The following is a 21,210-nucleotide window of genomic DNA, read 5'->3' on the forward strand; positions in this document are numbered from 1 at the left end:
CGTTCTTGGTGGAAATTGAGCCCTTTTGCCTGTTTTTTCTTGCTGGTCACCACGTTCCTTCCAATGTTATAGTGCTTTTTTTCCTGGCAGCCTTGAAAAGCGCAGAAAAGAAATTGTTTCCATTCCATGTCAGTACCAAGGATATCATATATTGACCTAATGGAGTTTTAGAAAGGGCTGTAATTTACTCTATGTAAAGCTCAATGCTGTAGAATAGAAGTTTGTTCTTTTTCTCCCTTCCCTCCCATTTGCGCTTGAGAAGACATTCCCTGTTTAGCTCTGACACCCCACAGCGGAAAAACTTCCCATCTTGCTGGTCTGATCCTTTTTGCATGTTTCACTGTATTAGCACAAGGGTCTGTTTCTGAGGCACCTACACTTCTGCTGTCACTTAGTATATTCCATATTGAAGCAGCCACGTGGGGAGTGAACTGAGGTAGGAAATGCCAGGACGTGTGTTATGTTACAGAGAGCATAGCATTGTGAAGGACTTCTTATTTTGATTCCAGTCTTATGCCTTTCCCCAAAAGGTTGATTTTGCTGTGGAGTAGGTTTACAGGTAGTATTACAACATTAATTTTGAAGCAGATATTACTATAGAATAAATAAATACCAACCACTTGCTGGCTTTCTACTTTCTTTCTCCTGTTATGTTATGAAATGCTCGAGATGTTTTCTGCCACTCGGAAGTTCCCTTTGCAATGCGTATAATCATCCTGCAAGCTCTGGGGAGTGTTTCAGAGAGTTCCCGTTCACTCTTAAGAAAATACTCTATACTCCCTTGTTTGGGGGATCTGCCCACCAGGGTTTCCTTGCAGGATTTCAGGCCGATTCAGATGAAGCCTTTTGCATGTTGATTCATTTTCCCTCTCAAGTGAATTTGGCAAAACTATGTTGGCAGTTTTTTGCATCCTTAATTTTCCTGCTTCCCCTAAAGAACACTTAGTCCTTTCTGAAAAGATTCTCAAAGGGCATTGATCTAACTTGTCATCTTTTATTCTTATGTATTGCACTGCTCCTGGGAGTAATCCTCCAGCTGTAGTGTGGTGCTATTTTATCCCCCCGAGTGGCATCCCCAGCTGCTGCTTGCCTCTGGCAAAGAAGACAAATGGTTATTGTGTTCTGGAGCCACGCCAGGTCTTCTCTGTCTCTACTTGGTCAGTATTGTTGTGTTTTATTTAGAATCTAGCAGTGTTTCAATAACACTGGTTTATTTTGAGCCTTTCCATTTCTCCCCTCCCCCTGTTGAGTTTTTGTTTAGAGACCTGGACTTATTAAAGAGAGAAGCCCAGCCCGATGAGCTCTTTAGTAAGCTGAGAATAATACACATTGGGCTATTTTTCCTTCCATATGCTTGAGGTTTTATAATAATTGTGAGGAGAATGTCTAGTCTTACATACAAATTTCTGAGATTATTTTTGTCTTTAGTTAAACTGTCTGGTTTTGAGTAAACTGTTGCACTCAAATTTTAGTTAGGAGAATGTCATGGAGCAGCTCAGCCAGACTTTTACATACAGCTTTCAATAGTTGTTTCAGAGCAAACACATCCTCATCAAAATTAAATTTCTTCTCTGTTTTTCTGTCCACCTTTAACCTGTGTCTGCAACACTCACTTCCTTTGATTATGGCACAAGGCTTCAGCCATGATCTCTCTCTTACTGCTCTGCATAGCAGTGCACTTTACAGGACTGTTGCCGAAGGTTGGTTACCCCCCCCCACCCCCCCACTGGTGTAGCTCCTGTACATGAAGAGCCCATGCTACCAGGGTAGTGATATGAACTATGTAGGCAAAGGATTTGCACAAGTGGCTCTCAGTTAAGGTGAACATACTCCCATGTTTGCTTCAGCCAGGCCTCATTTAGCAGTCATAGCCATAAGTAATGACGTGGCCTAGCTAAGGGCGTGATTAGCAGATAGTCACTCATTTTCTAAGGAAATTGGGAATGTCTCTTGGCCATCTTCTTAGCTATTAATTAGGGAAATTGTTTAAGTGCCAGTATTGGAAAGGGTATATTCAGTCAGCGTACTTTAAGTATTTCTTGAAGGATGTGAAAAGCTTTGAGCAGCTGAAATAACCGGAGGAAAAAAAATGAAATAGGTGAAAAAATGGAATGTCAAAACTCAAGATCTATCAATAGTGAAATGACTTTCCTTCTTTTAAATTGCACAACTGAAAATGTCTCATTGCTGTAAATATGCTAAACATAGTTAAAAGTTTTCTGTCTCCATGTCTTTCCATCTTGGTAGGATGTCTGCTTAAGTCTCTATAGAGAGGGGAAGGGGACTTTCAAAAAGAGCATTGATGTTTACCCAAACAACAGAAATACCTGGCCTATGCCAGCCAGATGCTTTAGGATGTAAAACGGGCTAATGATAAAAATGCCTGGTGGAGAAAATAAAATTTGGAAGGGCTTAAATTAGCTTCTGGATAGTGAACTTCTAGATGTGAGAATACAGCAGGCACTGCAGCTTGAAGGAATCCAGTCTGCTACAGCTAATCAAGGTAGTGCTGGTAATAACGAGACAGAAACCAAGCCTTCTCAAGGCAAGTATGATGCCTTGGACCATAGTTTATTGTGTTTTACTTCAAACATTGCAACTCGACCAGTTATAATCCTAGTGCTTTTCCTTGGCAATGCTGCTGTGTAGAATAAAAAACCCTTGCAGGCTGGTGACAAAGGGCATTCCCAGGGCCAAGCTGGCCCCACAGCGGGTCCTGCTGTAGGTCAGTAGGAAGCCAGTATAGAGGACGCCTCTGTTGTTTTTGACTCTGTTTTTCTGAGGACTTGGCTTAGAGTTCAGCACGTCAGGACATGCATGTGGATCCTGCAGAACTTCCTGTTTGCTAGCGGTTATATTTTCACTGCAGCATAGGTGTTGTACACTTTAAACACTGTATATGGCTGCACTTGTGTACAAGGCACCAGAAAGGTTTACCTCTGGTTTTACATTTAGGTCTCTGCTTTTCCCCACACCGCCTCCCTGACACCCTACCTTTTGCTTCCATGTGAATAGGAAGAAATAGGGAGAAATAATGGGAAGTTGCTGTTTATTGGCACAGTTATGGAAAAAAATCCTTTATTAATGCAACATATGGCCGAAGTTTCTTGATACAAGCAGCTTTCTGATTCATGGTTCTCTGACATCTCTGTTCAGCTCAGACAAGTCGATTATTTCTTCCCACCAGCAGATGTAGACAGGAACAATTGGAGCTGCGATAACATTATCTGTATTAGGGGCCGGCTGGGTCACACACCTCGGTCTTTCCTGTCTGTAAACAGCAGCGAGGGATGGCCCTGCGGGCTGCCAGCGGGAGTCATGGCCACGTGAACTGGCTGAAGAGGGAGATGCCAGTTCAGCAGTAATCCTCAGCTGCCAGTGAGGGACGGAGGGAAATAAAGAGGACGTGTAGAGAGATGTGAAGCAGCAGAGAGGGAAGTCATGGTCAGAAAAGTTGAAATGCTCTTTTTTAATCTCTGAGTAAGGTGAGAATCAGGAATTGGACAGCTCTGGATTGACTGCCTTCTCCTGGGAGCCCTTGGCCAAATGAGGCCATGCTCACACTGCAACACAGCTTAGAGGCAGCAGCAGCCTTTGGAAACTGCCTTACCAGCTCCTGCTGGGAAGCAGTTAGCTTTTTTGTACTACTGTGATGCGCAGGGTAAACTTCATCGGCAGGAACTCTTTTTGCCAGTCCTCTGAGGTTTTTAAGTCAGCTTTTCAGTGCTGAGTTGAGCAGTACAGGGAGTCAGGGAATGCAGAGGGGGTGAATTCTGCTCCTTTTTTCAGCACAGCCCATTAAAATCCTTATTAAACAGAAGTTTTCCCTGAAGTTATATGAAGCTGATTCTTATGTGACTGTTGCCATAAATTGAGATGGTAAGTTTGTTCACGTCTTCTGCTTTCAGTAAGGAAAGCATTTTTCATTTGGAAATTGAGATTTATCCTTAAAGTTTCAAATGTGCTTGTACCCAAATGGTTTCAAGATACTTTGTTTAGACTGACAGCAAAGACCAGTCAGTCAGGGAGCATGTGGGAAGGGTTTTGTCGTCAAACAGGTCACTTTTTTCAATTGTATGTGAAAACTTCTGGGTGTAAAAGCTGTGTCAGCAATGATACGTGGTTTCGGTTTTTCCCACTCAGACAACTCGAAGATGACTGCTTATGATTAGGGGCTTGGCTCCAGAGTGTGGGACAAGCAAGGGAAAGAGTTAGTGTTCAAAGGGCTGGTGTTGAAGAGTACTTCTAATTATAAATTGATGTCAGTTAACTGCATCGTACTGGTTTCAAGCCCCCTTTCCTCCCCAGAATGTAGGCCTTTACTACAGTGGTGAAAAGTGACTATAGAGAAATGCTGAGAGGCCCAACATAAGTTCTCAGTTTCAGAAGATGGCTTAGAGTGGCAACGTGTAGTGGTTTCTTCTGTCCTGTATCCTAAGCGAAAGTTCACTAGCTCAGAAGGGGAGGAGGGAAATGTGTGTGTACATCCTCTCCAACAAGGGCTTTTGGGGAGGTAGGAATATATATATATGTGTTAAAAAAAAAAAAAGAAAAAAAGTTTGTGTATGTTATACTTGTTTTATGAATGACTTTCTTACTGGCCAAGGCTCTAACTTCAGCTGAGATGCCTCTCTGCTCTGGTGGTCTCTGTGAATGTTATTCTGTTCTTCGTAGTTCAGTGCGTCTTTACTCCCATCTAGAAGCTGCGTAGCTATGTTAATTTAGGTGCAGTGTCACACCAATACTCCTGTTTCTCTCTATGTGTGGTCAAGCTGGTAGGTGAAGTCAAGTAGCCTTTGGAGAAAATGCAGGAGAATTTTTGGGATTTGGCTGTTTTAGAAGTGACTTTATGTTCCACCAGCAAAGCAGGAATTGGAAAAAGGGATGTGAAGTCTAGCAGTGACAAAGCTTTGTAAATGCATGTGGCAAACTTCTCAGTGGTAGAAGCAGCAGGATGAAAGAAAATGCAAAGACTCTGGTGTGATTTTTGAAGTGGGCAGCAGAAGCTGGCTTTGTAAATGGATGAGAGGTGTGAGAGAAAAAGCTCCAGAATTTTGAAGGTGAACAGGGGAGGGCTTCGCACTGACCCAAAAGGAGGGCAGCATGGTGAGGTATACAAGGAATCTGGAAGGTCTGGATTGCAAGAGGGGGAGAGCTTGAGAGAGTTGGTCATGTCTTCTAAATAGCAGGCCTCGCAGCTCGATCATGACGGTGTTCGCAGAGACTGATGCAAAGAGGGGAGGGAGCTCAGAGAGCTAACTGGGACAGTTAGCTGGGGCAGGAGCAAGAGCAGAGGTTGAGGTAAGAACCAGAAGCAGAAAAGCAGAAACTGGGATTATGATCTTGATGTTAAATTACAATGAAAAGCAGAGCTAAAGGGAGAAAGAGCAAAGTGTCAAAAGAGAGGCTGCTGGGGATGGCTGGTAGAGCAGGGAGCTGGGAGCTGCCTCAGCCCTCTCAGTCAGCTGGCTGGGTGGGTTTTGCCTGGGTGAAAGCAGTGCAGAAGAGATGCCAAGGTGAAATTAGAAAGGAGTTTGGAGCTACCCCTGTGCAAAAGAGTGCATAAGAAAAGAAAGTGAGAGCAAGTGAAGCATCATCCGTGCTGATGGATGAGAGGTAGCAGAGGGAAGTAGGAAGTGGTTAGGGCATCTTAACAGACAGCTGTCAGTGACAGTCAAGACAAATGCCTTGATATCAGAGCTCAGGGATAGAGTACATGCAAACATGCTTTGAAAACTAGGTTATCACATGAGACCTTCTAGGAGTTTATCTGGTTTTCTCTGTCACGAGGTTATAAGCTACACAAACAGGTTTTTAACACTCTAGCTGTGTTCTTACATTTTAACTATAGCTGTGTTCTGATTTTAACTATTTTCTCCTATTCCCATCTTTGCCTGTTAAAATTAGTGTGAATACTAAGGATGGGATTTGGTGTCTGTGGAGGGCATACCAACAATTTATAGACTCCATTGTTCTTAGGATGCTTTACCCATTGCTGTATCTCTTGAGATTCCTGTAAACTGAGTTGAGTGAGGAAAAAGAATTACGATTTTAGCTGTTCTTTTTCTAGCTCATTTAATTACTGCTGCATTCACCGTCTTCCCTGAATAGGAAGTCATTTTCCTGACTTGAGTCTTTCAAACAGTGAAGGGGAAAATTAATGGTGGGGGTGGGTAATGTAATTTGAAAGCCCCAACAGTCAGATGGTGTGCCTGGGAGACAGCACCTGGAACTATTATTAACCATTAGTTCTGACCTAATTTTGTGTGTCTGATACTCCTTTAAGTCAGCACAGCCATCTTAGCGAGACAAGGTATCTGCAGGATCCTTGCAGAAGTCCAGCGAGGCCTGGGTGCCTTGCCAAGGGAGGAGCTACAGCTTCCCTCTCCATCTGGTGAGGAAGGCTCGTCAATCAAGGTGGGTGAGAAAAGAGCCCAGAATTAGGGAGTGTGCCAGACGTGATTTACAGCTCGATGACAAAGTGCTGCTTTGCCTGCTTCTTCCTGAGTGATGTTTCTGATGGTCTTTTTTTAATCTTGCCTGTGTGCTGCTCACTTAGCGCTCCCTTCATGGTGGAAGTGAAATGTGAGTTCAGATAATTTGAAACCTGAGATTTTTCTGATTAATCTACATTGCTGCACCTCCTAGTTTTTGTTCCTAAAAGAGTATTTAGGGAAATACACGTTCCTGGGTAGCAGATTTTGATTTGTACTGCACCCCTTTAGAACATCAAGTAAAGCAGTACTCAAGTGCAGCAGCAGTATTTATGGTTATGGTAACCATAATAACCAGAAAGTGGTTATTAACAGTCTAAGAATTTGCATTAGCCCAAGTGCTCCTATTTGTAGTTCTTAAGGACCCGTGACCATGGGATGTAAGCGGGGGAGGGATTTTCTAGACTCTTAAGCCTATAACTTAGAAAGTTTGGTTGAATTCTTAAGCATTTATTTTCATTTTGAGTTTATATTTCTAGATATATGTACCCTAAACTGGTTGCAGCTGTTCCACGGGGGATCTCAGTAGTTGCTTCTGTACTAGCTTGACTCTTACAAACCTCACCCAGAATACCCCGATATTGGTGAAACCGAATTATATTTGTCACAGTTACAATTCAGTTACTATACATCCTTCTCTGAGCATAGGGCAGATTTTTTTGCATTGTGAGTCTAGCTACATGTAGCCTTTAATTTTGTATTTGGTCTTATTTCTGATCTTTCTGCATGGTATTTCTGTCTGGGTGGTCATGTCAGTTACACTTCCGTGTAATTATGAAGGTCTATCAGTAACCTACGTACTGTGCTAAGACCACTAATGAAGATATTAAATAAAATGTTCACAAGACATTGTGAATGCCTGAGGAATGCCACAAGTGCACCCTCTCGGTTCACCACTGCTGCTATTGGCATGCAAGCCATTGTCATCGTCCCTTTCATTTAGCTCTTCATTTACCTTCCTGTTCTACTGGTCCTTGTCTTTCTCCAGTTTACCTGACTGCATGCTTCACTGAAGTCTGAGAAAATAGCTTTACTGCATTTTCTGGTCATACAGCCAGTTAGATGGGCTTGGTCCATCTTTTGTAGATTCATCTCATGTTGTACTACTTTTTTATTTACCTCTAGAGATCTGATTATTTTTCAGTATCTTCAGATGTGCTGAAATACTTGCATAGTGCTAGGTCAGATGAACAGTCAGTAGCTGACATTTTTCTCCCTCCTACTCTTTCCCTAATATAGTTGTGCTTTTTTGATCCTTGGGAAGCACTCCATAATGGATTCAGTTATTCAGAACTCTTGTACCACCATCATGTGATTTCCTATGCTGTATTTGTGTTAATTGGATTTTATTTTCTGGGTGAGTGTGGCTTAGTTTTGGGTTTTAGGTATCCAGTTATGGGAGAGAGGCAGCTTCCCCTCATCTCAGCCATTAAACTCTTCAGAGCCACCTGGCATCTGTGCCACTCCACTAGGCTCCCTCTGATCAGGTGTATTTCAAGTACAATTCCTTGTATCTTAGAATATGATTGTAAAGCAGGCTAGGTGAATTTAAAACATCAAGGTATTTATTCATTCCTCTCTGATTGCAAGGAGAGGCCTAAAATTACAGTGTAATTATCGACTCTTTAAAATGAGATTAAGTGAATCTCATTCCATGAGTTCTGGCTTTGACTGCAGGTACCCATTGGTATGTCTGTACCCATCTTTGTTTACCAACTTGCCTTGCTCCCATGGTCAGCATCTTTATTCTTGCTGAAAACTGAGGCCAAATATATGTGTAAAGTTTGGGGCCTTTCTTATATTATCTCTAATATTAAACCTTCACTTGTTGCTCAGAGATCCCAATTTTTCGTCTTTTTTTACGTATTCCCAAAATACATTTCACTATTTGGCATGACTGCAAGAAATGCCAAGCATCCTTTATGATCAAATCCTTGAGCTTTTCACAGCTCAGCAGTCTTTACTAGTTGCTTCCTTTATCAATTTGTCATCCTGAGATCATGAAAAAATGCTTAAGCTGTGCACCATTTTATCGTGTAATATAAACTAACCCAGCTTGATGTAGTATTCTTTGCATTACTAAATTTCATGTTAGTTTTCCTGCTTTGGAATAGCTGGGCTGTAACCTCAATCCTAGTGTTTGTTCTCCTGAGTTTAAGAGGCTAATCTCCCCTAATAATACTGTTCCTCTTGTTTCATTCTCGTTAATGTCTGACTATGTCCAAATAATACTGTGGGGTTGTCAGACCTCCTCAGCACAGCAAGAGCAAGTTTTTAATCACTCTTGTTTAAAGGGAATTTTGCCTAAAGTGTTCTCCCTGTGCCAGTCCTGAAAGTCTGTATGACAAGTCTGTATGTGCTGGGCAAGTGCTGTGTTGGAATCCAGCTCACCTGGGTGGGAAAAGATGTCTGAAGCATGGCTGAGCCATGGACCACTTGCGAGGACTTTGTCAGACATAGAAAGTAAAAAGCAAAGATACCTGAGAAACAAACTGTTGGCCATTAGCTGTTGGGATCAGCTTCTCTAAGCCAGAGTGTTTGCTGAAGCAATGAGTAAGACCTGCTGCACTTCTTCATATTAGAGCCTTGCCTGTTTCTCCTGGCTTTCTCCTGGCTTCACTTTCTGTTCCTCTCTCCAATATGGAGATGTTTGTGATCTCCACCTATGCCCTTCTTTCTAAGTTTGCAAAACTATGAGCTAAAGGTTTTACCTTTGCAGCCATGTTCATTTCAGACCATTTCAAATGCCTTTAAATTAATCCTTGGAAGAAACAGTTTCATCATTTTGCCTTACTGGGAGCAGTGGTTTCAATCTGGAGTAATGCTTTGTAATTGAAAGGCAACTTGATTCTCCCATAAGTAATACTTGCTGGAATAGGATGGAAGGGATTGCCACGGTCTCTTCCATCTTTTCGTGGTTTCTCTTCTGATTTCTGCTTATTCAGCATAGAGATATGATACAGATCATCCTAAACATGGCCTTCTCTTTGTTTAAAAGCAACCTTACTCATTTATATCCCCCTCTAACCCTGCTGCCCTTAGGCTGACAAAATCTTGTAGTGTTTTGAATGCTTTTGTGTTTCTTCCCTGTCATATTCGAGTGTACTTCTCCTTGCTTCTCCTCTTATATCCTTCGCAGTTGCACGAACATTGCCTGCTCTCCAGTGTCCAGGAGCAACACTGTAAGAATATGTTTGGATGAAGGAGAATCTTTCCTTAAGAGAAATGTGTTTCAATTTTGTTTCATTTTTCAGAAATGATCCTAATTAGTTTAGGCAGGGGGGGCAAATAAAGAGTATTAAAAATTCCTACCCTAACAGCTATTGCTCTCTCCACATGTATTTAAACTCCCTAGTACACAATAAAGACCACAAATTCAGCAAAGTGATGATCAGACTGTATTAGATGTACTTCAGGTGCTACCTGTATTTGCTTACAACTGGGCATCATCCAGAGTCTCTTGAGAAAGGGAAATGCACCTAGAAATTTGGCTCTCCAGGGGCTGGTAGCTAACAGAAGTGAAGAGGGTGCCGGCAGCCTGGCTGTGCCTCTCTGCTTGCCACCTGGAAGCTTCGTTGAAGTGAGAATTACAGGAGAGACACTGGCGATCTCTTGGGAGGTGCAGCTGCACACACAGGAGCACCGGCTGCTCTTGGTGTTTGACAGATGCTGCGGAAGAATTATCCTTAAGCTGAGCCTGAGCTGCATGGTGGAAGTCCAGAGCTGAGCTTCCTCAGCCCTTAGGATGCAGGGTGGTAGCCAGGCTTTCTGGGGGATGTTTCTTATATATCAGCTTCTATACTTATCTAATCCCATGGCCAAAGGGAAGGAGGTTGTGCAGGGCGTATTTACATGGCTCCAAGAGAAACTTTCAGAAGAACATGTTTCTTTCATCTTAACTTCTGCTGTATCCAGTAGTTACTTTTTTTTTTTTTTAAATATTTGTAGTACTGTCAGATCTTGATATCTGGAATGTTTATATGATGTTATAATTAAGCACTGAAAGCTTCCGAGAAGTGAAGTGCACCCCTGTTCCCTCCCTCCCTTTGCTGACCCGGGTTGTACTGGCCATAGTGCTGGAGTATTTCTGTATTCTGGATTAGCTGGAGTGTTCTCCATAGATGGCTTCTCCATTCCACTCCTCCTTTAGTGTCTGCCCTCCTACAGGATTGATTGAGCTGTCAGTTCAGTAACTGGGCTAGAGCTGACCCAGTTCACTCAAAGAAACATTAAAAATATTCCTTGTAAAGTCTTCTTAGGATTTCTGGATCTGATTCGCCCATTCCAAAGCTTTAAGAAGTGAGCCAGAAGTTTTCTGAACCACTTGGCAATTTCTCCATACATTCCACTACTGGGATTACCTATATAGCCTTTTAATTTGGTGTGCACGCACACTGTCTTTTTGACAGTTACAGAAAGTAAAGTACAGCAGTCTCAGCAGGAGGTTACACCAACTGCTCATTCTCCTCTGTTCTTGTTTTTCTGTAACTTGCTTTCCTCCTTTGGAGTGCTAGTCCTCCCATGTCACGCATTTTCTGGTCAACTTTTCTCCTCTGCTAATCTCTGGATTTGTTCTGCTGCCCTTCCTAATCCACAGGAGCCTCGGTGACCTCAGGAGACTCCCTTGGCAAGAGGCTTTTTTTGGATTTGAGTAACATCGATTATTCCTCTTGCAGTGCTGAAAATCAGCAATTACCTTTCCAACTATCCCTGAACAAGACTGAACTGCTTAACCACTTGCCTATCAAAACCTGCTTGCTGCAGTCCAGCCCTAATGGGACATGAGCTCTCACTTTAGCATCATGCTCAGAAACAGCCATTTCTGCACTGTCACAAGTTCTAGAAAGAAGTTTCTGCAACTGTCAAAGTGTTGTACAGGGTATGAGGAGATAAACCAAGGAAGTTATAGTTCAATTTCTAGAAATAATGTTTTGCGTTGGGCTGTAAGTCAGAAACAATATAATAATGAAGTTTCAGCCTTGGGTAAAAAAAATTTCTCTGAAAAGAAAATCGTTTCTGTGAAGAGCTGTAGCCGTAGCCCAAAGATAGTTTATCTTGTTTTGCTTTTAAAGAAGTGAAGGGACAAAACTTGCTGCTAACAGAGGGTGATGCTCAATGGAGGCTGATATACCGTGGTCAAAGGTGAGAGGAGAGGAGGGCAGTGGGAGAGGTTTGGGTAACTGAGATGCAGTAATTTACTCCAGCGTTGTTCTGCACACTGAGTAGGAGTCGCGATTCACTGTCTGTCACTGTTACTGCACAGGCGACAGCGATGCTGGCTTACTGTGTGCTTCTGTGGGAGGGTGCAGGGGAGGCCGTGGGGAAGTGATGCTCCTGAGGGATTCACGTAATCCTGGGGGATCACGTTGACTGCAGGACAAGCCTTGAATGTAGAAAGGCTAGTTTATGTAGCAGTGGGGGAAGTGATCCATAAGTGGTATCTGTTTATGTTAGTACATGTAGTGTAAGCTATGAGATTCCTTTTCCATCATTTTATCTTGAATACAGCTAGAAGTGAGAACTTCCGAAACATTTCGGAGATCATACCTAGCTTCCAGGAGAGCAGCAGCATGTGCCTCCTGAAAATGTGCGAAGCGCTCACACATACTCTGGCAACTTGTGCCAAGCAGAATGCAAAGTAATATGCTCTGGCACGAGTGCAAGCAAACGCAAAGAAACCATCTGTTAAATCCAGAATCTTCTCCTCTGGTGTTAAAGTTTTGGTATGTGAGAAAATGGGAACCCAGCAGGGCTTCATAGCTTATGCTTTGCTGCTCCTCACCTTTTGGCATGTCTTTTCCTTGGGATCTTGCTGGCATCCAATATTTTGAAGTGTGTCCCAGTGTGGGACTTGCTTTCCTCCTCCTTTGGTATTTCTCTTGAACTAAGCTGGGCAGAGCAGGGAAAGATAACCTGTAGAGTTAGCATCCTGCAGCAGTAGAAAGGTAAGTTTATCTGTCAGTCTTTAATTTCCTCAATTCTGAGAAGACTAGCAGAAACGTAGGGTATCTTCAAGCTACATTTCCTTCCTGCCTGGGAAAGAGTTCCCATCTGATGTGGCAGCTGCTGCTGATGTGATGCCCTCTCCTCTTGTCAGTGTGAGGAGAGAGCGCGAGAGCTGAGGGCAGGATGTCTTACTGCAGCGGATTTCCTTTCTCAGATTGCTGCTGCCATTGCTGCATAAGGATGTACAAGTTAATTTGGCGCTGGGGAAGAGGGATGTGGAGAGAGAAAATAGGGCCTCATGGTGAACTCTTTGCTGTTTCTTTACAGTCTTTGATGGTTGGGTCCATGCTGCCCTTTGCAGCAGAGCAGAGCTGGTGTTTCTGTCACCTAGAGGGGTTTGTGTTCTCCATCAGTATCCTTTGGCCCCATTGAGTGCTACTTGCACTGGCTGTGCATGACAATAGCCCAGATCTCTTTCTTCCTCGGCCAGAGAAATGAGAAGGAACTCTCTTAAATATGTAAATGTCTATTTAGTTTGAGTATGTGAATATTTTAGGAGAGCATATACGTGAAAATACAAAGTAAGATAATGTCTTTCCTCATGAGGAAATGTAGACGGATACATACTTTGTCACTTTCCGTGGGCTTTGGCAGGGAGTCGGTTGTGTCAGTGTTGTGCTTGCATAGACCTGACAGCAGGTAATGTGGGTCCTGGTGGCAGGACAATACTGGACTGCTCCTGCAGGATTTAATTTGGGAAAGACGGATGTGCTGGTCTTGCTTGGTCCAGTGGACTTCCCTTTGGCTTTCAGAAGAACAGGCAGGCTTCTGTGCCATTCTGTTGCTGTTGCTCTGCGCAAGTAGGTCTTATGGATGGATGGACATGCACAACCGTTTTCCTGATCTCTTTCAGGAAATTTCCCAACTTCCTTTCAAATACAAGCACCTTCTCTCCTGTAATTAGACTATCCTGTGTATATTTGTTTACTTTGTACAATAAGGTAAAACAGTGGACTTGGCGGTATTGATTTGTGCTGCTTCCCTTTCCTCTTCAGAGTGCTTAAGATATTTTTAGAGGCTTTCATCTCTGAACTTTTTGGGGAGAGAACAGCATCCACCAATACATGAGCTGCTAGGGTTCAGCTTCTTGAAGATTTGGCTTTTCAACCCAGAGCTCATGACTTTTTTTCATTATGGTTTGCTCAGCATTAATGCACAGGAAAGGTAAACACTGGGTGGGACTGGGGTTGGGGCAAGAAGGGGAAGTTTTAAAAGGCTTTGTTTTACAAGCCTTTTGATATAAATGCATGCAATGAATATAAAGGATAGAAAATAGCTCCGAGAGAGGAAGATGATGACTAAAAACCTGAAGGTTTATATTCAGTGGAGTTTAAGAAGCTGAACTAAGACCTAAATAAACCCCATAGTGCAGCCTTAACTGAGTATCTGAATAACAAGATACGATAGATTTGTGTATAAATTCCATATACAGCCTCAGTAGTCAGGGAGCAGAAAGGTAAGATCAGGCTGGTGCTCTATGTCCAGTTCACAGGGAGGAAAATGGTTAAATTACCACAAAGAGACTTTTGGACTGTGATTTGCGACATATGTGGTAGAGCATTGACAGGTTTCTACCAGAAAATTGGATAGCTTCTCTCCCTTTTGTGGTCTCTTACTAAGCTTTGTAGCACTAAAGATAAAGTCTGATTTGGTGGTATCTGCCTAGTGAGAAGACTTGGAACAAACCTGTTGTCTCTGATGATTTTCTCCTTACCTTCATTTACCTCCTTTGGTTGAAAGTTTCATGAGCTTTATCCACCTGCAGCAAGACAAGCTGCTGTGGAGGGATGTGTGCTCCTATTCTGTTGCTTGTAAGCAACATACCAAATTGAAACTGAACCATAGCAAGAACTTGGTGCAGCATCCTGGTGAGTGGAGTCTGTTAGCCAGTTGGAGGCTGGGAGCAAAATGCTTAAAAATAGAAAAGTAAGGATAAATAGAAATGGAGAGATGTGTTTTAAATTCCTCAGGGATATAGCAGAGGACAGATCCGTCTTCAGAGAATGGAACAGGTTGGAATTAAGACTTCATTTCATCTGAGTGATAATCCAAAAACTGTTTCTGAAGAAGAGCTTTTTAAAAAACAAAACCACAAATCCTACTCAGCCAGATTCTGAAATACAGTTGATTATAGCATGGACTGGAAACACTGAATTAAAAAAAAAAAAAAACAAACCTATGTTTAATCATTTAGATAAATGATATTTCTTTTTGCTAAATCCAACATTTGCAGTTGTTTGGGGCTTTTTCCTGAGTGAACAAATCCAGATTTTTTTCACTTGGACACAGTTTTATTTTTAAACACGGCTTCCAGAAATGCGTGTGTGGGATTGCAGTTGGGACCAGAGGAGAGCCGTGGCATTTGGCCAGGCGCTCGCCCTGTCCCTGCAATACAGATGGATTGCCAGTGTTCCGGAGAAAAACAACCCCAAAACTTTAAACAAATTGTGCTTAATGGAAATAAACTTTTTTTGCCCTCCTGTGTAATGATTTGGATAATGCTCTGGCTGTGTGTTTCTGGAGGACAGAGGGAGGGGAAGGGGAAAGGACGGCAGAGATGGAGCTCTGTATGTGTAACTTGCTCTCCAGTGGATGCTCTGAGAAGCCTAATAGGGTGGACTGTGATGTTTCTAAGCTTGGAGTATTTTTTAGGTCCCAGACAGTCTTTCTGTTAGAAGGTGAGCAGGCTATCTATAGCAGCTATGATAAAAGCATTTATCTAGCAGTTGTTTTCGTCCATATATGGATTTGAAAGATCTGGAAAGGCATATAGAATCATAGAATCATTTAGGTTGGGAAAGACCTTTAAGATCAGTGAGTCCAAATGTAAATTAACAATGTCCCTAAGCACCACATCTACACATCTTATAAATACCCCCAGGGATGGTGACTCAGCCACTTCCCTGGGCAGCCTGTTCCAGTGCTTGATAATCCTTGCAGTGAAGAAATTTTTCCTAATATCCAGTCTAAACCTCCCCTGGCTCAACTTGAGGCTGTTACCTCTTGTCCTAACATTTGTTACTTGGGAGAAGAGACAGATACCCACATTGTTACAACCTCCTTTCAGGTAGTTGTAGAGAGCAAGAAGGTCCTCCTTGAGCCTTTTCTTCTCCAGGCTTAACAACCCCAGTTCCCTCAGCCACTCCTCATCATACGTGTGCTCCAGACCCTTCACCAGCTTTGTTGCCCTTCTTTAGATACGCTCCAGCACCTCAATATCTCTCTTGTAGTGGGGGGCCCAGAACTGAACACAGTATTCGAGGTGCAGCCTCACCAGTGCCAAGTACAAGAGGGATACCACTTGTGGCCAGCAGCCAACTAGATTTAATTCCATTTACTACAACTCTTCACACCTGGCCATCCAGCCAGTTTTTTACCCAGCAAAGAACATACCCATCCAAGCCATGTGTATGCCATGTATCTGGCATTTTCTGTGTACAGCTTTGTTACTGTCTTACATGTCATTCACCTGAGTTTTGCTGGGGTTTGGTGGTAAGTGACAATGCCATGAAACCACTGCCAGGTTGGACTTCTTTACTAAAAAAAGAAATAAAAAAGGGGGGGAGGGGCAAGCAGAACAGGCTATAGCCTACAGCCTACCTCACCTACCTCGCGGATGAGAAGGTACCACAGCAATCTCTCTCTTTTTTTCAAGCTGGTGCTAAGTCTTTTCTCTCACTTCTGTTGCTATGGTGTTAGTTCTGTGCAAAACCAAACCTTTGGGTGATCATGTCAAATGCAAAGATCATTTGGAGAGAGGTGCTGAAAGAGAAGGGAAGTAGGAGGGGTCAAATTCCAGCTGACAACAAACAATGAATCAGTGTTTGTCCCAGCAGAGGGCTATCAGAAATTTTGCACTCTGCTTTCACTGACTTCTGCTTGGGTCTGATACTCCACTTGAAAAGGCTTCTTTTTTCCCCTCAAATCTTTTTCTTTCTCCCTTTTCTTCTCCTTTTAGTTGTTTGGGGTTTTTTTTTTTTCTTATATTTAAAAGGAAGGTGGATCTCTTCCAAATTCCACACAGCCCAGGGATATTTGCTTTCTGCAGCATGGCCCAGAACACAGAGCACTTACTCTTGCAAATGGTTTGATCCTCCAATCTACAAAATACTGGATCAGATTTTGAAGGTCTGGCTGGTTGAAATGTACCTGCTGTCCTTTCTGAAGGACATTGAACTTCCTACTGGAGGAGCTGCCATAGTGTGCTGTCATTTCTAGCATTGCTTTCTTGGTGAAGAGGAAGCAGAGCACTGTTGGGGGGGGGGCTTTTAGGCACTTTCTGATGTGCAAAGTAGGTGCATTTAGTTTCATTCTCAAAATATGCTTGTTGCTTTTAGCTGGCACAACTGTTGTAAAGTTATCTTGCCCAGATGTTTTATGCTTCTGGAAAACATTGTGCTGAAAATGCCTGGATATGCCTTGAAGGCTTATTTCTATTCTTGGGTCAAGGCTGAAAGGGAGGACTGTTTTCTTGTTTTCTGAATGTTTCTGTGCAGACTGAGCTGCAAGTGCAGAAAGAATGTAGAAGGGCAACCAATCTCAAATGCTTATTTGCTTCTCACTGATTTTCAAACTGGAAGTCCTGAAAATGGATTAATTCACATTTTTGTACCTTGGTAACTGGGAACTTTCTGACCTAGTTAAATGGACCCTTTGTTTTGTTATTTCCTTCTAGATGTGATAGGCAGACGAAAAAACCTCAGGAAAAGCAGTGTGGTCATCTGAGATTTCTTTTAAGGGTATTAACTGATTTTTCTGGAACTTGGTTGCAGAAGTAGATCATCTCCTTCCATGTCCTTAGCCAAGCTGCAGTTCACTTCACTTTGACTTAATTTTGCAGACACTTATGCTTGCCTTTAGCCTTTGTGCTGCACTAGTAATGGGAGTAAAAATGCAAGTGCGAGGACAGCCAAATCTTCTGTGGACTGTCTCCCCCAGGCACAGCTGACCGATCACTGAGCATCCACATCAAGTCTGTCTTGTTTGTCTTTATCATTGCATAATCTTGCATGTAGAGAGTCTGCTGCCCACCTGTGGACTGTGCATCTCTTAGTCTCCTCAGAAGACCCGCGCAACATGTTTTCCAGTTGTATTAGAATCTGCATAAGTACTTCAAAGATAGTGCTAAAGCCTCAACCTGTAACTGTTAGTAGGAGCATATAGTAATGGGCAAGCAAAGGTGGTCTCTATTGGGAAGAATTGGCAGTCTTTCAGTTTGCTTTTGTGCCGTAGGAAGCTTCACTTATTCTGCCCAAGTAAGAGTGGGCAGAATACCACTTAGCCCAGGTAAGAGTGCCTACACAAGAACAGCAGTTCAGCTACATAAATCAGTTATATTAGCAACTACCAAATTATGACAAGGCTGCTAGATCTCTGCTGTTTTAGTTTTATTGGTGCTTGAGTTACAGCCATCCTGTCTTATCATTACCTTCCTTAAGTCACTCCTTAATTCAAATCAGGGCCATTTCTGTAGGATGCGAAATTTTATTAGGACAAAACTCAACCTAATGAGACAGTGAAGACCAGGCTTCTATCGAAACAGAGCATCAGCAGCCTCTTCTGCCCAGCCCTCCTCTCCCTCCTGTGCCCTGCACCCCCTTCTCTGCCAGAGTTGAATAAAACAGATAGCAGCAATGGAAAGGAGCATGCATGTAACTGTAAAACCAAATGCTGTCTTTACTTTAGTGAGCACATACTTATCTTTCATTTCTTTTCCTGGCTTGAAGTTTATGAGGTTAAGTTGCCACTTATGCAGTAGATCACGCAATGGGTTGAAGAGCAGTGCTTGGTAATGTGGGAGCTTTTGCGCTGTGGTCAGCCCAGTGTGTTGGCTACAACATGAGCCAGTTTGGTACTTACACTGTACAAATGTTCAAAACTGGTAAGTAGTTTCATAGGATCATTAACTTTGGTAGGGATCTTAGGGGTTTGTAATACATCATCTTGATCAGAGCAGATTCAACATTAAATTCAGACTAAGTTGCTTAGGGCTTTGTCCAGTCAGGTCTTGAAAACCTTGAAGGATGGAGATCCTACAGCCTCTGTGGGTCTCTGTGCTGCAACCAGACAGTTCTTGTGGTGGATTTTTTTTTTCTTCCTGATTTAGTTGCAATCTCTACAGTTTTGATTTATGTCCTGATAAATCTAAGCCCTCACAGTGACATTGACCAGTTCTTTTAGTACCCTTCCATGCATCCCATCAGGTCCAGTAGCCTTCTTTGCATTAAGATTTTCTCAAGACATCCCTATCTCAGTCTATTTCCAGTACAGGTGGTTCCTCTGCTCATAGAACCCTGTCTTGGTTACTGGGGACCAAGCCCATTGCTATCACTTCCTTGCCTTCCCGTGCTGTCTGGAGCAGAGTTTCTGCACACCTCACCCCAGTCTTTGTTCCCTGTACAGCTAACTGTCAAGGTCTGCTAGTGGGAGTGCGCTCCTCCTTACCAGCCAAATATCTGTTACTGCAGCAGATAAATTTGCAGAGATCCCGAGTCATTTGCTTTTGTGTTACCTGGGTGCTGTTTTGTGCAATCTCAAACGGAAAAGGGCACAGTAGATATTCTTTTTATTAGTGGTGATCATCTTTGTTGGTGCATTTCTTTTGCATGTATGTGTAAGTACTGGGAAAGAGAGCTGAAGAGGCAAGTGGCAGCTCGGGGTGGTGAAGCGCAGGAAGATGTTTAGATGAAGTGTGCTTGCCAATGACTTCACTGCTTTTTCATGGAATTAGATCTACACTGCTGAGAAATAAATGTCTGAGTAAAGTTTTCTGATGTTCAGTGAAATGTAAATTCTCATGGATTTGGGTAACATACCAAAATAAAGGCAGTATGTAAAGTAAATGCCTTCTGTGTGGCAACACCAGCTTTGACGGTGGCAGGAACAAGAACCTCAGATCCTCCTCCATATGTTAATAAAAGGTTTCTCTCTGGTTTCTTCAGCTTGACCTCACCAAACCCATTGAAGATCAGGGCCCTTTGGATGTGATCATACACAAACTGACAGATGTCATCCTTGAAGCAGACCAGAATGACAGCCAGTCACTGGAGCTGGTTCAACGGTTCCAGGTAAGTGGTTCTTTAATAGTCATTATGCATTTCAAGCAGGAGGATGATCTCGGTGCAGCAAATTCAGTGTTTCCTGTGCAGTCAATAGGGTTCGATGGAAAGAGCTCCCTGGCATGCTCCTGCCCTACTACTGATAGCCCAGCAAAAATAGTTTTTTTCAGTCTAAAATGGACTTGCGCCTTTGGATAGGTTTTGCGTTGTATTGGTAAGGTTAGTAAGAAGTGGTTTCCCACCAAATGTTGTCCTGATCTCATTCCAAGAGGATGAGTACTGTTCACAAAAAGGAACAGGTGTTTGCAGAGTCCTTTACATGCATCTCTCCACAACAGAAGCCACTAAATTAATTTGACCCAGTTCTGTCTGGTCTTCCCAATTTCTGGAATGCTAATTTCTGTAATATCAAGGTTACTGTGAGTGATTGTCTTCTAGTACTGAGAGTCCTGTTCTATTTTTTTTTCTCAATTTACACTGAAGGTCAGAAATATACAGGGCTTAGTGATACAGAGAACTGTTTTCCCAAAGAATTCCTATCAGTATACTGTGTGAATGCTGATAAAAATGATAAAGGAACACCTTTATGATTTTAAGAAGTGGCCTCTGAAAGAAACCAGTAAGAAACCTTCTCTTAAGATCGGGGAAAACAAATCTTACTGCTCTCTGTGTTCCCTGACCCAACTCTTCTCTCCCATACTGCCAAGTTCATCTGTGTTAATATCACCTCCACTGTCTCCTATGCCTGAGTTTTTTCTTGGCAGCTTGGGCTTAATCTCATACAGCATGTACGGTAAATGGGTGAGCTATTGGGTCATTGCTTTGGACTGGGATATGCTTCTAGTGACACACTGACTAATGTGGACAGATGAGAACAGTCATTGACCCAGGAAGTCATGGCGAGTGCTGGCAGAGGTATTTGATACAGCGTGTCAAATTCTTCCTGTAGGATTTGCATAGTGATAAATTCATCTAAATACCTCCACAGCACACGAGCATGGTGCCTTCTAAGAATAACATAGAACAAAAGGGGAACAAGTTGGGCTGGAACAGGTTTGCGTTGCAATAGGGTGAAACAGAAATTACTGTAATCCAGAGACGAGATAATAGGGTTGGAATTCAGTCATCTGTTACTACTGCAGCTATTTCGTTGCTATAGAACTCTTACGTCTGTGCCTCAGCTTAATACCACCTTTTCATAAATGGGTCTGTTTCTTAATAATGGTCATAATTCTCCTGTAAATATCAGTGTTTGAGCAAAAATAATACTGTGGTTCTGGTGAAGCTAATTTGCAGTACGCTGATGGGAAATGGAACCTTTGTTTATTTTCATAATACTGGAAATTTGGATTGTGTGTCAAGGGTTGTAGAAAGCAAAGATATTGTTCACACATCTGGGGCATATGCTGCATGTAAGTCAGCACCCTTTAATTGTTGGTGCAAATGTATCATTAGAATACCTCTCTCTGCAGTAATGCGTGCTCCGTATGTATTTTTCCAGAACTCAAGTAGTTGAGATCGATGAAAGCTAGGATAAGTCTCTGAGCAAGTCAGATGGAAAGGAAATAGTTCTCTGTCTCCTGACTTGATTGGTAAATAGAGTTCAACTGATTAGTATGAACTGTTTAAGAAGGAAATAAATAGGGTGAAAA

At 42.6% G+C, this 21,210-nt stretch overlaps 1 protein-coding gene across 5 annotated transcripts in view; it reads left to right on the forward strand.

The window, feature by feature from the left end:
• The window catches only part of ITPK1 (inositol-tetrakisphosphate 1-kinase), a 143,754-nt gene that overhangs the window by 55,481 nt on the left and 67,063 nt on the right, over nt 1-21,210 (forward strand). For 4 of the 5 annotated variants that reach the window (XM_030483511.1, XM_030483512.1, XM_030483510.2 and 1 more), the window contains exon 4: nt 19,442-19,567. In XM_030483511.1, coding sequence (XP_030339371.1) covers nt 19,442-19,567 — 126 coding nt within the window. Of the gene's footprint in view, nt 1-16,575; nt 17,473-19,441; nt 19,568-21,210 lie in introns of those variants that run through there. The other variant, XM_030483514.2, reaches the window with a different exon arrangement.

The sequence above is a fragment of the Strigops habroptila genome, chromosome 4 (genome assembly GCF_004027225.2).
Source record: "Strigops habroptila isolate Jane chromosome 4, bStrHab1.2.pri, whole genome shotgun sequence".
NCBI lineage: Eukaryota > Metazoa > Chordata > Aves > Psittaciformes > Psittacidae > Strigops > Strigops habroptila.